General features: G+C 40.2%; 1 protein-coding gene across 1 annotated transcript in view; it reads left to right on the top strand.

Annotated features, from left to right (window-relative positions):
• The window catches only part of WDR49 (WD repeat domain 49), a 983894-nt gene that overhangs the window by 956293 nt on the left and 12112 nt on the right, over window positions 1-15489 (top strand). Inside the window, exon 19 of the mRNA XM_044070738.1 lies at window positions 13841-13982. Coding sequence (XP_043926673.1) covers window positions 13841-13982 — 142 coding nt within the window. The remainder of the gene's footprint in view (window positions 1-13840; window positions 13983-15489) is intronic.

Raw genomic sequence — 15489 nt, 5'->3', positions numbered from 1 at the left:
TCTATCTGTATTATATATATGCATATGTGTACATATATATATATATATATCTATATATATATATCTATATATATATATATATATATATATATATATATATATATATATATATATATATATATATATATATCTATATATATATATATATATATATATATATCTGGCGAACGTGACAGGCACACAGCACCAGCATATGCTGTAAGACTCATGTACTGTTCAGGTGTTGGCATTCCGTGTTGCACTGGCTGTTGTGTTTACAATGTTTGAGGGCTGCCTATGTAGGAGTCACACATTGGGCCACCTATACATTACAATTTACAGGTGGTCATGTTTGTGTGCCATCCATTTTACTGTGTGTGCAGGTGGAGAGGTGTCAGTCCATAGGGGCCTACATGGTCAGTGTATGTGCTATACGTTCCCTCTTTGCCAAGGCGTAGGCATATTGGGCATGCCTCCATCTGCCTACTGGGGCTGGCACAGTGTGTTCATGGTCTGAATCCCTCTGTGCCTGTACTGTCCTTGGCAATTGCGGTGGGCTATGAGGGCCTTCACCATTTTGTCCCTGCTGCAGCTGCTTCCGCAGAATCATATTATGTAGCATGGCACATACTATGACGATGTGGGCACACGTGCCTGGAGAGTACTGCAAGGCTCCACCAGATGTATCCAAGCACCGGAACCATGATTTCAGCATCCCGAACACACGCTCTATGATGATTCTGGTTTGTGCGTGTGCCTCATTATGGCGTTCTTGCATGGGTGTGTGTGCATTTCTGATGGGAGTTATCATCCATGGCTCCAGTGCATAGCCAGCATCCCCCACGAGATGGCCATGTGGGATGTCCCCCCTGACAAATACCTGATACAGCTGTGAGGCATGCCAGATATGGGAGTCATGGTAGCTTCCAGGGCTGCCAGCACACACATCCATGATAATGCCCTGGGCATTAAACACGACCTGGCAGTTGATGGAGTGGAATCCCTTGCGGTTTATGTAGCACATACCCTGCTCACCGGGTGGTGACTTGATTTGTATGTGCGTGCAGTCTATCGCACCCAGTACCTCCGGGTATTGTGCCACACGGTGGAAGTGACGCATATTGCTGGCCAACTCCTACTGAGTTCTGGGGAAGTATATCTGCTCATTGGCATGTGGTAACATGGCATCCAGGAACTGGTGTAGTACCTTGGATGTTGATGCCTGTGAGATAACCATTATATCTCCAGTTGGCCTTTGAAAGGTACCTGTGGCCAGTATTCACAGGCTTACACATACCTTCGTGTCCACTGGGATGGGTTCCCCTCTGTTGTTTTTGGTTCTCAGGCGTGGCCGGCACAGCTCCACTATTTGCTGTAAGATGTCCCTGTCCACCCTGTAACGCTCTACTATCTCCAGGTCATGTAGCCCCTGGTAGGTTACCCTTAGTCTGAACACTCTCCTTCTCCTCCGAGGCCTGCGGTGGTTGTCGGCATCATCCTCCACAACACCGTCAGTCTCTAACACATGCTGATGAATCACAGCTATGGCAGCTCCCAACATGTACATTTTAAAAGTTCCCCGTGTATTTACACCTATGGTGCGGTGTTTTGGAATACACAGGTGTGTGTTGGGTGCTTACACACTTTATACTATTGTGCTGTGAACACCGATGATGTCATAGGCTGTGTATGTACGTTCGTAGCTGCAGGTTATGTCATGTGTTTTACTGCCGGAACTACTATTGTGATGCCTTTGGTGTTGAATTACATTTGCCTGCCGTGGATTACCTCTTGACCTTCCCTTTACATTTCTGCGCGTTGCACCTACCATTTTCTGGCGTGCATCCTGCAGCCTACTTTCATTTGTGCTTTCCTGGACCTGGCGTATCTTGCGTTATGTGTGCTACTGCCGGTCTGCTGTTGGTTTGCTTTGCTCTGCTGTGTCAGGTCTCCTATCTTTGCAATCCAATACCTCCCCTCCTTACTTTGCATTCACATGCCTCCCCTATCCTGTTTTGCAGGTTTCTGCAAGCGGACTTGTCAGCTGCCGTCGATTGGCCTTCGTGGGTTGATTGGTGTTGATTGCTCATTAGTATTCCAATTATCCTACTTCCGCATTTCCTTTCCTTCCCCTGACCTTCCTGTTTCTGCTATTGTTTGCGGCACGTGTGTCCGATTACTGGGTTTCGGGCACGTTTTCATCCTCATACACATGCGCTTTTGGCAACCATGTGTGCTCTCAGCTAAACGATTCCTCCCCACCCCTATCCTGCAGCTTTGCTTAGCAACGGACAGGCCAGATTTGCAATGCTCCAATGTGCTTAGTGCTACAGTGGCACACCCCTCTGCTGATGTCATGTATCTCCTCTGAGCCACTCCTCAGTGTTATACCGCTGCGCCGTATGGTACAACCTTCCTCCGGCGGGACATTTGCGATTCAGTATTATCTGCCTCATTTGCATGGCACTGACTACTAATTCATAGTTACCATGCCGAACACTATCGCAAGCCCTTAGCAACCCTTGCACCTTGGTTGTGGTATTCCATGCCTACCATTGTGTGTTATGCTGTAAACCTGATTTCTATTACGTTGCGATTTTATGACATTTTTATATTATTTCTTTATGTTACAGCTTCCGCACACATGCCCTGCAGTTGTGCTGTGCGTTACTGTGGACATGACATTAAATGTTGTTATTTACATGTTGTGCATCTTTTCTTATGCCATTGGCTGTGTATTTCGCTATTGGCATATGTTCACATTGTGATACCTGTGTCTGGCCCTCTTCCATAGCTCCGATGTTATGTTTGGGAAAATGTAAACCGTGTTTTTTGGTTTACATTTCCGTGGGCTTACACTACGCCTGCACCACTTCATGAATCGCTATATGCCTTCATTTGCATGGTGCAACACTGCACATGGGGTGATTTGCATACCTATGCCGGGGGCTGCGCAGATCTGGCGTACGCCGGTAGTGCATGTGGAATTATATCGTACCTGAATCGCTCTGCGGCCATATTTGGCGTTATAACGCCTACGCTATGCGTGCGCCTGGCGCAAGCTTCATGAATCCCAGGGATGGTTTACAATCAGCTAAATGTCTCCCTCCATTCCTGAATGCAATGTCTATCAAGTCTTCAAATCTTCTGGCAATTGTGGAGGAGAGGTAGTAGTTTAAAGGACACCATCACTAGAACTGATTTCTTGGGACACCAAATTTGAATTCCTAGATGTCAAAATCAGTCTAAATAAGATTAATTATCACTTGATTGTTATATATAAAATACTCTATTATGTCTATTTCTGGGCACAGTAGCTATCTTAGCACCTTGATTGAAATCCACATTAAACCTAACATCTTTCTTATTGGAGACTTCAACTGTTTATCATTAAACACACTGACCTACATTGCCAATCACTGGCATCCCCAACATGACCTTGATATTACAAATGCTAACTCCCATGTACAAATAGTTAACTATCCTACTAAAAATCTCAAATAGCCTGGATCTTGCCTTCACAAAGATAGCCACTTCTTGCACACCTCCATATGTATCATCTTCCTTCATTAAACTGGACCATAAATCAGTGACCATTTCCTTTAAAACTGGTGGTACTTCTCTTACAAATACCTCTGTATTTAGAGAATTCCCCAAAGTAAACATTCTGCAGTCACTTGATGACCTAAATAAATTCTTCTGTGATCCATCTACTCCGATGAATCCTGTTTTTAAGCTGCTGCCTATGCCTCTGATTTTTACTTCCACTTAGAGCTGTACTGATAAGGTAGTTTCTATCTACACCAAATATAACGAGCAACTAAAAAACCCTTATGGTGGAATACCTGTATAAGTAAATCATATAAAAAGAGAAATGCATTATTTAACGCGTATGAGGTTCATTCTATCTAAACTGGCCATAGGTGTGAGTTTGCATGCATGTGTGTAATATGAAAGAACAATAGCGGCAGGGCTAGCCACCTGGTGGTGTGAACATTCATTCTAGATGACTGCCACTGTTGCACTGTTGAAGTGATACTCCAACCCCATGTGCAAAACAAAATGGGAAAAAAATGGCTGTGGATGGGGGGATGAATGGAGGCAGGGTCTATATTACAAAACCGAACGTCCAAAACCACAAACACCTAATGAGCAACACGTATACGCTGAACTACAACAAGAGCAAAGGACCTAAATCTTGAAAACTGCAATACCAAATGCACTTTAAACGACAACAGCGCCACACAGGTAAGTAAAACACACACAAACAAACTTCATAAATCACACTTTTGCAGGGGGGCAAGCCTCCCTGCACCCCCCATGTAGGGGGGCTGTGCCCCCCACATCCCCCCTACCTATATATATCAACTCCGAGATCGCACTACAGTGGGGAAAAGGACATATTTCCTCTTCCCCACGATCACCCTGCTGGCCACGGGAATTAGTTTGGTGTTCTTGTTTTCAACTTTTAGGGCCTTTGAGCTTTACGTCCTTTGGCGTATATGTGTAGCTCATTAGGTGTTCGCCGTTTTGCACAGTTGAGCATCTAATATAGACCCATGGAGACATGAATGGATGGATGGTGGACACTAACACTGACAACTGTCTATACCTGTCTGCAGACAGGTATCTGGATGATGGGGGAGCATAACTCCAAATGGACCTAAGGAGACTGACAGAGTGGTGTGAGAAGTGCCATTTATGGCTTAATGCAGTAAAGTATAAAAATACTTCACAGAGCTCTAATAATTCTAAACTGAAAGAAGACATGCTCTTGAAAAGCAAGGGCCAGGATAAAGGCACTGGTGAGGTTGTCATAGCTGAATCACCATGTGCAAACTGATAAATGTAAGACCAAGGCTAGTAAGATGCTATGCTGTATCCTTTGAGGAATACACTCCAGGAATAGAAAAGTTGTGCTGCCCCTCTATAGATTCCTGGTCTGCCTGTAGGAAGAGTATTGTATTGAGTTCTGGCCCATATAGAGGAATAAGGATATCAAGGTAGCCGTTAAGATGCAAAGAATGATTAATAGAGTAAAAAGGAAATGTGAGCAAAGGCTAAGGGAAGAAATTGCATTTCTATTCTCACTTGAAGATAGGAAAGAAAGGGGGCTAATGCATGGGTGTACAAGATACAGGGAGACAGTCTAATGACGCACAATTTATGAGGAGGGAAATAGAAGAGAGGATGACTTGATCTTAAGATTAAAAGTACAAGCCCAACATAAATATTAGAAAATACCTGTCAGAATGAGAAGTGGATAAAATGGGAGAGGTTGCCTGAACAGGTAAGACCACATAGTCCTTGTAGAATGCCAGGTATGGGTGGTGTGTCAAGACAAGGAGCATAGAGGGGGTAACTAAAAGATGCATGCTGCACAAACAGAGCAGTCTGGATATATAACTTGCCTTTTTCTATAATCACAGTTATGTAATATAATGATTCTTCATTTATTTATTTTGCTTATGCCTTTATTGAATTTGGCAATCATGTAGTCTAAATGAACAATGACTCACTTATGGGGGAAACCCAAGGTAATTTTCACCTACATTAAATGCATAATGTGCAGTTCAGAAGGAAAAGCAAAAGACTGATCATAGGGCTGAACTCCAGAACTATTACAAGAGGCTGAAATCTCCATCACAGTATTAAGTGTCTTATAGACTTTTGAGGGAAGATCTCTTATCTCTCTTGCCACACCATTACAGACTAGATTGTCCTAGATCACTTGCATTTCTGCAAGTCCAATGAATCCACCATTGCTAGAACCGGGAACCTAAATGTTCACCTGTGATGCCCGTGCACTAGCCCAGTAATCAAGGACCCTCAATCCTCACCATTGAGGGGTGTCCACATTGGGAGGATAACAAGTACACAAACAGTAAAGTACAGTTTCCCTTCACAGCACACAGAGATCACAGTCAGTCCGGGGCTGGTTTCTCCCTTTCTCTCCAGATCCCCAATAGGACTCCCCACTGGCACAGCTATAGGGTTAAGATCTCAGCCGAATGGTCAAGCCAAAACCTCCAGCACCCTCTCTGTCTAACCAGTGCTTTGCATCCCTGCCCAAGTAGCTGACACACACACACACTTTGAGATATGAGTTAAATACAAACACACAGGCACTCCTGGGGAAGGCTGGCACAGGTTCTTCAGCTATGCCCCCTTTTGACCAGACTATAAGGTAGAAGTCACTGCCACCAACCACTACTTATCATCTACTAATAAGGCCCTTCCCAAGGGGTGACCAATTCTACTGTGCAATGTTATTATTTATTTATTTATTTATGTATTTATGTATTTATTTATTTATTTATTTATAGTTTGTTTGACAGGATAGTCCACTGGGCCATGAAGAGCCTGTTTTCAGTGGAGTCCTGGGGAGAAAAGTTCCAGAAAATTACAGATTTAAAATAAGAATAAGTTATTAGAGAAATGTAATGTGCACAAATGAAGCAAAATTAAACAAATAGAAAGACACATATTAGTAGAGTGCACATATTAGTACAATGCAATAAGAGTAATCTTTACAAACAGTCAAAGTTTTTAACAGTTTAACATATTAGCACAATGCAATAACAGAAACAGTCTACATTTTTTAACAGTTATGCTAATTCATACAGTTAATTTATAGGCTAATGAATTGCACCATTCTAGGAGTTATGCTAATTCCTAGAGTTTATTAGTGGTACAAACCAATGGGAGGCTATTGTGAATTATAGCTTAGAGAGAGTAGCTATAGTGTAGGGAGATTATGTGGGGTGGGAGCAAGAGCATTCCCATAGTGAAGTTAGGTGTATGCGAAGTAAGGTTTTGAATGAAGAGAGGTTGCTGGTGATGTGGATGAGAGGTGGGAGGGAATTCCAATGGCATGCTAGAGAGAAGGACATTAGATGTTTGCCTGGTGGACGGGTAGGTTTATGCAATTCAATTAGATTTTGGGAATTAGATCTCAAAAGTCTATTTGGTTGGTGCATTTTAAAGGTGGTAGCAAGAGAGGGACAAGAGAGAGGGGGGTGAAAATAAATTTGTGTGCTTGCACAAGTTGAATATAGATGAGGTAATTAGACAGCTCAAGCCAATTCAGTTGGTGTAGGGCAGTGCAATGACGGGAAATGGATCTATGACCGGTTGCAAATTTTATTTTATTATAACAAGAGGAGAGTTTAGTCTTGAGGGAGGATTGCAGGTTAGCAAGGATAGAGGCACCGTATAGGAGGGATGGGATAAGGTAAGTGTTGGCGAGGGTGAGCCTAGTGGAGGGAGAGATGTAACGGTTGTGGCAGTAAAGCATGCCTATTTTTTTGCGCATTTTTTTATATTTACTTGTAGATAATTATCAAACTTTAGCTGGTTATCGATCAGGACTCCTAGTAGTTTAGCATTAGAGACTATTTTGAGAGAAGTATTACTCTGACTGGTGACTGAGAATGAGGTTTTATCTAGGGTGGTGGTTTTGGAACCAGTAAATATCATAAGTTTGGTTTAGTAGCATTGAGTGCTAGATGGTTGTCCATCATCCATTGCTCAGTGGAGAAGGCATCTTCTGTTAATTTAACTAGGGTGGGTATAGAAGAGGCAGAGCAGATTATAGTTGAATCGTTGGCATATTGGACAAGGTTGGCATTTGGGATGGCTTGGTAAAAATCGTTTATGAATATATTGAATAGAAGGTGGCCTAAAATGAAACCCTGGAGGACACCTGTGGGGGTAATGAGAAAAGGGGAGGTGGCTTTTTTCCATCTGACTGCTTGTTGTCTGTTTGAGAGGTAACTGGTAAACCAGTTAATAGAGGAGTGGAATAGATTTAGTTTGGAGAGTTTAGTGAAAAGAATGTTATGACAGATAATGTCGAATGCCTTAGAGAGGTCAAGGAGGAGAGTGGACATGATGTGGCCAGTGTCACGGGCCTTATTAATGGTTTCTAGGAAGGAGAGGAGAGCTGTGTTAGTGCTGTGGCCAGGTCTGAAACCATGTTGAGTAGGGGTTAGAAGTTGGTTGTTTATGAGGTAAGGTAGAAGTTGTAGATGGATGCATTTTTCCAGAAGTTTAGAAATGGGGGATAAGATAGCGATAGGTCGAAAGTCTGTGATATTATTGTTATTACCACCTTTATGGAGTAGAATAATAAAGGCCTTTTTCCAAAGCTGGGGAACTTGACATTCAGCAAAAGATCAATTTATAAGAATACAGATGGGAAGAGCTATGCCTTCTGTGGCAACTTTTAATAAATATGAGGGTATATCATCAGGGGCATTGGAGCCAAGTTTCAATGTTAGTAGAAGTTTTTTTATGGTGGCTGTAGGGATGGGGTTGAAGGAGAAAGGAGGAGATTGGGAGTAGGAGATGCTAGGGGAGGGAGGGATAGGTGGAAATAAGGGTGGTGAAGCCGAATGGGAAGTGAAGGATGATGTGAGTTTACTTATGGAATCGATAAAGAAAGTGTTAAATTGGGTGGCTAAGTCCAAGTCAGAGGCATCTGGATCAGGGCAGGGGTTTTCTTTTTTGCCAGGATTGAGAAGGGAGGAGATTATATGCTAGAATTTTTGGGGGTTGGTGTTATGGTTGGTTTGGAGCATAGAGAATTAAGGCTTTGTGGTCTGAGATAATAAGTTTTTTTACTTTGTTACGAAGTGTTTTAAATTCATTAAGGGTGGTGATAGTTTTATTTTTGGAGTAGTGTTTCCAGGCTTTGTCCCGGAACTGCATGGCTAGTAAGGTATTTTTGGTTAGACAAGGTACAAGATTGCTTGTTATGCATTTTGTTTTCAGAGGGGCAAAGGAGTCAAGCAAGTTAAGGAAAGTTGAGTTAAAGTAGGTAACAGCATTTTCTAAGGGAAGGGTTTTTAGTGGGTTCCAGTTCATTTTTAGTGCATTTGAGAGTGTGCTAGGATTAAAGACTTTTAGACAGCGAGTAAAGGTGTAGGTATGAGTTAGTTGTATGGAGGAGGGATAATGGACAAAAGTGGGGAAGTGGTCACCTAATGGGTTGGGTAGAGTGCCACTATCAGAGATGTAATGTGGATGAGAAACTAGAATCCAGTCCAGGGTGCTTCCAGTAAGGAAGTTCTTGGAAGGCATATTTGTTGAGTTAATAAACTGCGTGAAGTTGTACAAGTTTATATTAAGTGAATTTGTAAGAGATTGAATTGTTGACCAGTTAATATTAACATCACCCAGGATTATAGTTTCATTGGTGATGTTGTTAGAAAACCAGGAGAGAATATTTTCAAGGGTTGCGATATTGTCTCCAGGAGGGATATAAAGGGAGACTATGCATATAAGTTTATGTTTGCTTATATGAAGTCGGGCTGGAATTAGTTCTGCCTTGCCAAATTTGGGAATAGGTTTGGTATAGGGAGTAACTAAGTGGGATGATGAGTAGAGGAGAGCGACTCCCCCTCCTTTTTTATGTGTTCTATCTTTCCTAATTATGGAGTAGTTGGATGGTGTTAATTCAGCATCTTTTATATGGAGTTTGAGCCAGGTTTCTGAGATGACCAGAATATCGGGTTGGTTATGGAGAAGCCAGGCATGGAGGCTAGGAATTTTGTTGCATATGCTCTGAGCATTTAGAGCTGAGAAACGAAGAGGTTTACCAGTTGTGGGAGGAAGATGAGATTGGGAGGTTGAGATGTGTGTGGGAGAAGGGCCAGGGTTTGGGTGAATGTCACAGGAGAGAAGGCTAGAGATGAGATGGCAGAAGAGGTATTTGAGTTGCTTGGTATGTAATCTATGGGGTGTAAGCTTTATGAGGATGTGGCTAATATAGATGTGAGTAGAGGTTTTGGGGTTAGGTAAGAGTTTGTAGGTGAAGAGCATACTATTATTGAAGGGGTAGAGACTGGGTGATATGCAGGTTGAGGAATATGTGTGGATCATGGAGATTGTGTTAGTTGTATGAAATGATAGTGGGTGATTTGCACTGAGAGGTTGGGTGAGATAGGTTAGGTAAGATATGGTAATAAGTAGTAGTATTTGAGTTAAAAGTGAAAGAGGTTTGGTAAACATGATGATTATTCAGGATATAATGGGGGGTGAGTTTGGAATTAAGTAGATATTAGTAAACATTTTAAAGTATGGGTTTGGTACCTGAGAAGGTAATATGGACAGTTTGTGTTAATGTAGTAGGATGTTTTGGAGTAGGAGGGGTGGATTATAATGTCACATATTCAATGTTAGAAGTTATGTATGAGATGTTTGGGGTGTTTACTGGGTATGTTTCTATTTGGTAGTTGCTACTGTGTGTGAGTGCAGATGTATTGGAGATAGGTAGTAATTTGTAATGGGAGGGGTTAGTTATAATTACTTAAGCATATTTGGTGGTTTGAATTCTGGTGGGTGTGGCTTGGTCAAGTTTAAATTACAGGTATTGGGGGGAGGATGGGATATGGGGGCAGGGAGGGGAGTGGAGTGAGCATGAGTGTAGCGAGGGGGAATGGAGTGGGATGAGCCAAGATTCAAGCAAAGACAAGTTTGTGTTTAAGAAACAATCAGAATTGACCAAGGACTACTCTGAAGCTGTAAGTCATTTCTTAACCATTTTTCAGGTGGAAGAACAGGATAAACTTGTAACAGTAGGCTACTGTGGTCTCAATTTAAATTAACAAACACACAGTATTTGATCAGTTATGGATACTATTTGCTAAAAGAAGGAAATAAAAGAGAAATGGAAGATGAGTGTGAGTGGTGGATACTGCTTATAAGCCAAAGCAGAGTGCTTTCCAGTGGATAATGAATATTAGCTCAAACAGGTAGAGACATACCCAAAGTTAACTTTAGCTGTTTGTGTTTGCAGACAGTTCAGGCTCAGACTGCGCTTTTCTTATAACAATGTATCCAGCAGTGGGATAAAAGATAAAGGTGGTACAGCAGCTGAATACTTAGAGTGGTGTTAGGTTGCAGAGTCACTGAGCTCTTCATGGGGACTGTAGCAGGATGGTTGTAGTTTTAAAAACAAATCCAAATAGTAAGTGTGATAAACAGCAAGGCTATTCTAGAGTGGCTTAGTATAGTATCACCAAATACATGCAAGTACTCTAAGAGCTTAAATTATCTCTACACAAAACAGCCACAGTTGAAAGGTTTAAAAATATTTAATAATAAATAATAAAAATATAGGACAATACTCATCAGTTCAACACAATGACATTACAGAGTTCAGAAATCACAGGAAATACTTTAAAACAATATTGTAGGATAGTCTCATATAAATATAGAAAACAGCTGGACTAATCTGACTATATTCCTATATATCTCTAAGAGAAATACTAAGATCTAGGTCTTATTTGCAAAGCAATTAAATATAGATGAGAAGTGCTAGTGAGTTGTTGTCAGCTTCAGAACAAATTACAAAATGCCATTCTTACTTTCTGAGATAGCCCTTAAATTGATAATACACACTACTGCTGAGTCATTTCAGATTACATCATTCTTGATACTTCTCTGATTTAGTTCCCAGGTTAACAGAACTCAAAATTTTAACATTTCTTTTTCTAATATGCACCTGCCAGGAAGCCACAGCAATAAAAGTCACTTTACATGTAAAACCTAGTAGTTATCTCTGTCTTAGAACAACAGAAAGAATTTCCTAGCCCAGACATTATGTCTCCTAGCTTGAGATCAAACACAGTCATAAAATAATTTGCTTATCAGCTTTCTTCCAGCAGGGTGCACAGTGGTTACATTTCAGAAGCTCAGAACCTAACACAGTTTTCCTACATTTGTTACACAAGCCTGTGGATCATATTAATATTTACAATGACATATAATTATTTACAAAATTCTATCTATCTGGGCTGGCAGCCTCTCAGTTTTTCACATCACCAATAGATAAATAAAATATGGTGGAGGGACAAGTTTATAGCCTAGTGCCTTCCAAACCTTTGGAATAAGCTTCACCTTATATGATAACATGACTCATTATCTTCTTTAACCTAGATGACTGGATGGGTATTCACAAATTTAGTCTAGTATTGACTAGTAAGGCTCTTTTGAGGAAAGGAGGTGAGGGCTAAGGGAGGGTACTGAGAATAATTAAATGGACATAGGGCCCAATATCTTTGGAATATATATGGATGTATGAATCTGTAAATAAATCATGTATTACATGCTATTTTAGATCATGATAAGAGGAAGCTGTTCAACATGGCTGCTAACTGCTGCGCATCAGAAAATGAGTAGTGAAGGAGGGGGATAAATTAAGCAGTTGTAGTAAATAAGTGTGAAGTTTATGCATTATTTGTTTAAAACTGCAAAGTCATTTAAATTTATCTTATTAAGGATTATACATTTATCTTTAAAACAAAATTCCTATTACAACTGACATCTTAAATGAAGATTGCATATCCAGTAGCAAATAACATTTACTCACTACCTAGACTGTGCTATAGCTTAAAGTATGTGTTACCATGAGAAAAAGGAAGCAGGTCTCACCTATTAAGACATAATCACTTGTTGAGTAGTATTGTGACACCCTGTAAGCAATGCGGCTGGAAAAGAACAATGGAACAGTGATAATATTGATGTTCAGGGTTGTCGATGTCTGGGTTCATGAATGCATACAGGGATCATTCCCCCAATGAGGGGGAGCAGGTATAGGTCACTCTTTTCTCCCTGCGCTAATGGCCTTCTGATGTCCAAGCTGCTAAACTCAGTTTGCTAATAGTACAGACAGACTCCCAGCTTTTCTCCTGATAGGGCAGTTGTTACCTCTGTTTATAACTTGTACAACATTGCCCTTGTTTATCTTCATTTTTTGGGGGGTATGTTAATGTCTTTAGGTAGCTGAACATGTCTGATAAGTCTCCACAACTTCCCACTATTACTTTTCAGAATGCACAAAGTAAGTTGATTTTGACTCTGCTCATAAGCTGGTGGCCTAGATCTTGCACAGTTTTTGTTGCCTTTCTTTGCATACTATTCACTCTGTCAGTTTCTTTTTCTTTTTTTTTTGTTATACAAGCTGGAGACTGGAGGGTGCCTTTCTGTGCAGTTGGGGTGGTACATATGTGGTTGGCTGGAACTTCCAGAAGCCATTATGCTATTCTCACAGATAGGCAGATAATGTATTAACATTCCTATGCTTCTGTGTATAGCTATTTATATTCACTCCTAATATATATATATATATATATATATATATATATATATATATATATATATATATATTTTTTTTTTTATATATATATATATCAATAATTATATAAAGGCTTTACATTTGTTTTACATTGTGCACTCTGTTTGTTCACACTTTCTCCTCTGCAACTGATAGCTGTTTAATTTCTGACCATAAACCAGTTAGAATGTGATACAAAATGCAGATGAGGATAGTGATGTCAAGTCATCATTTAATCAAAATGAAATTCTAAAATGCTTTGCAGTCATATTATTGAGAAATAAATACAGTGTCTAAGCTTACAGTAGAATAAATGGGATGCTGCTGGAGAAGAAAAACAGCAGGCTGTATTCTGAATAGCAAACAATTGCAATAATGCTAAATATAAAAGCAGTGTAGAAAGAAAGGAGTATTACTGTGTTTTGAACATAGAGGTAATAGGATGTTTTCCATCTGGAATCAGTTACATCACTTTTCACTCCAGTAGCGTTTAGCAAACTTGTAAAATTATGAAAAAAGCACCCCCAAAAAAGAAAGAATAAAAAAACAAACTTTAACTGTATATGCCATTTAAAGATATATATTGTAATTACTGTTTATTATTTTAGGAGGGAATGCTACATTCAGACTTAACTTGACTATTGTGACAGATATAGGCCATGCAGTAAAATAATGGTAAATATCTTCTCATTCTAAGAAGCACAAACTGCAGCAGTAATTTGTCATTCTTACTTCTTACAGCGCTAAAGGCCACTTTTGATGAAAAGAGCCTCTTTCCAAAAGACATTCTGGATCGTGAACAAAAGTCAAGGCAATTATTTGAACACCTATTCAGTGAAGGAAAGGGGAAGGCCCACCGAAAACAAGTGAAAGTTCGGGAAAGGTGAACATAGTCTTACACTGTAAAGAAAGTAAAATATGCAATTAGGTCTAAAATTACATTAAAAAAGCCACTTATTGATGGAATAATGTTTGTGATAATTTTCTTTTCTCTTCTCTACTAAACTGAATAGATGTTCTGACTCATTTCCTCTGATATTTAAATAGTACTGCTGATGGCCTAGATAAGAGAAATTATATTAATTTATCAGCTCATGGGCAGACAGACATGCACATAGTAACACACACACACACACACACACACACACACACACACACACACACACACACACACACACACACACACACACGCGCGCACATGTTTTAACCACTGCTTGATGTCTGGTTACAATTTTCCTTACCTCATTATGTCTGCACTGACTGCAGTAGTATCTCAACTGTCTGTTAATTATGAGCAATTCCTTCTGTTTCAGGTCTGCAGTAAGAATACTTGTTCCCTGCATTGCTGACATTTTTAAAGACAAAAGATCAGTGTACCTGGCTGCTAGACATAAAGCCAGATGTTATGCAGTAGTGCTTGTACGGACTGGTGATATATTATGATACATGCAGAATTCTAGCTGGCATCAGCAGGAAAAATTAGTATGCATCTTACAGGAAAGCCTGTGTAAAAGGGTGAAGTTCAGTTCTAGAGACCATACAGAATGAACTTATTGAAGATAAATGTTATGTGCACAACTGAAATGTGGTTGGGTTGCTTAACAAGTCTGAAAAGAGTGGGGTTGTAATGAAGAGTAGAGATTAGAGGAAATAGAACAATGGAGTCAAAATAAGGTACTGGGATGAGGTTTTGGAATTAACGTACACAAGCAAAAGAAACTCTAGGATGAGCTGCAAAATTAGGAATACCAGAAGAGGCTTCTGATGAATTCTAGGGAAGAAAATGTGTATGACACTCAGATGGTACATGTACAGATGGATGATATCAAATTTCTGACATGTCAAGTGCCTAAATTTCAAGATGCAGAGAAACAAAATATCTGTCTCTTGATGCTTTGGGTCTCTGGCATCTTGTAATTTGAGGTTTCATAGGGGAACTAACTGAGACATTCATGGGACAAGAGCATCAATGCCTTCGGTGGTAAGCAACCATGTGGAGCAGCTGAAAATCCAGTAGGTCAGCAGTGACATTACTGGCAGGAAAAAAAGCGCTCCTTATTTGTTCAAAAGGAAATTGTGTTCAAACATTCTTTTGTCAGCAGCAGAAGAAACATTGTCTTTCTGATATAAGGATAAGTAATATATAGAGAAAGTGCCTGCACTGGGGAGCGAGACCATTTCCATTTCCATCATGGTTTGACATAATTACACCTTTGCATTACTGCAGACCATGCCACTGAGTGGCTGGGATGGCAATTTACACCATATGGTCAGTGTCATCTGGTGGTTAAGTAAAAGGCATAAACAATCAGCAACACTTAAACACACTAAGTAATAGCAGCTGAATGATGCCTAAACTGCCATTTGGAGAGAACACTGTATATAATAAA

The sequence above is a fragment of the Protopterus annectens genome, chromosome 4.part1 (genome assembly GCF_019279795.1).
Source record: "Protopterus annectens isolate FY-2018-M chromosome 4.part1, PAN1.0, whole genome shotgun sequence".
NCBI classification, from domain to species: Eukaryota; Metazoa; Chordata; order Ceratodontiformes; family Protopteridae; genus Protopterus; species Protopterus annectens.
This window is presented reverse-complemented; position numbering and strand designations above follow the sequence as displayed.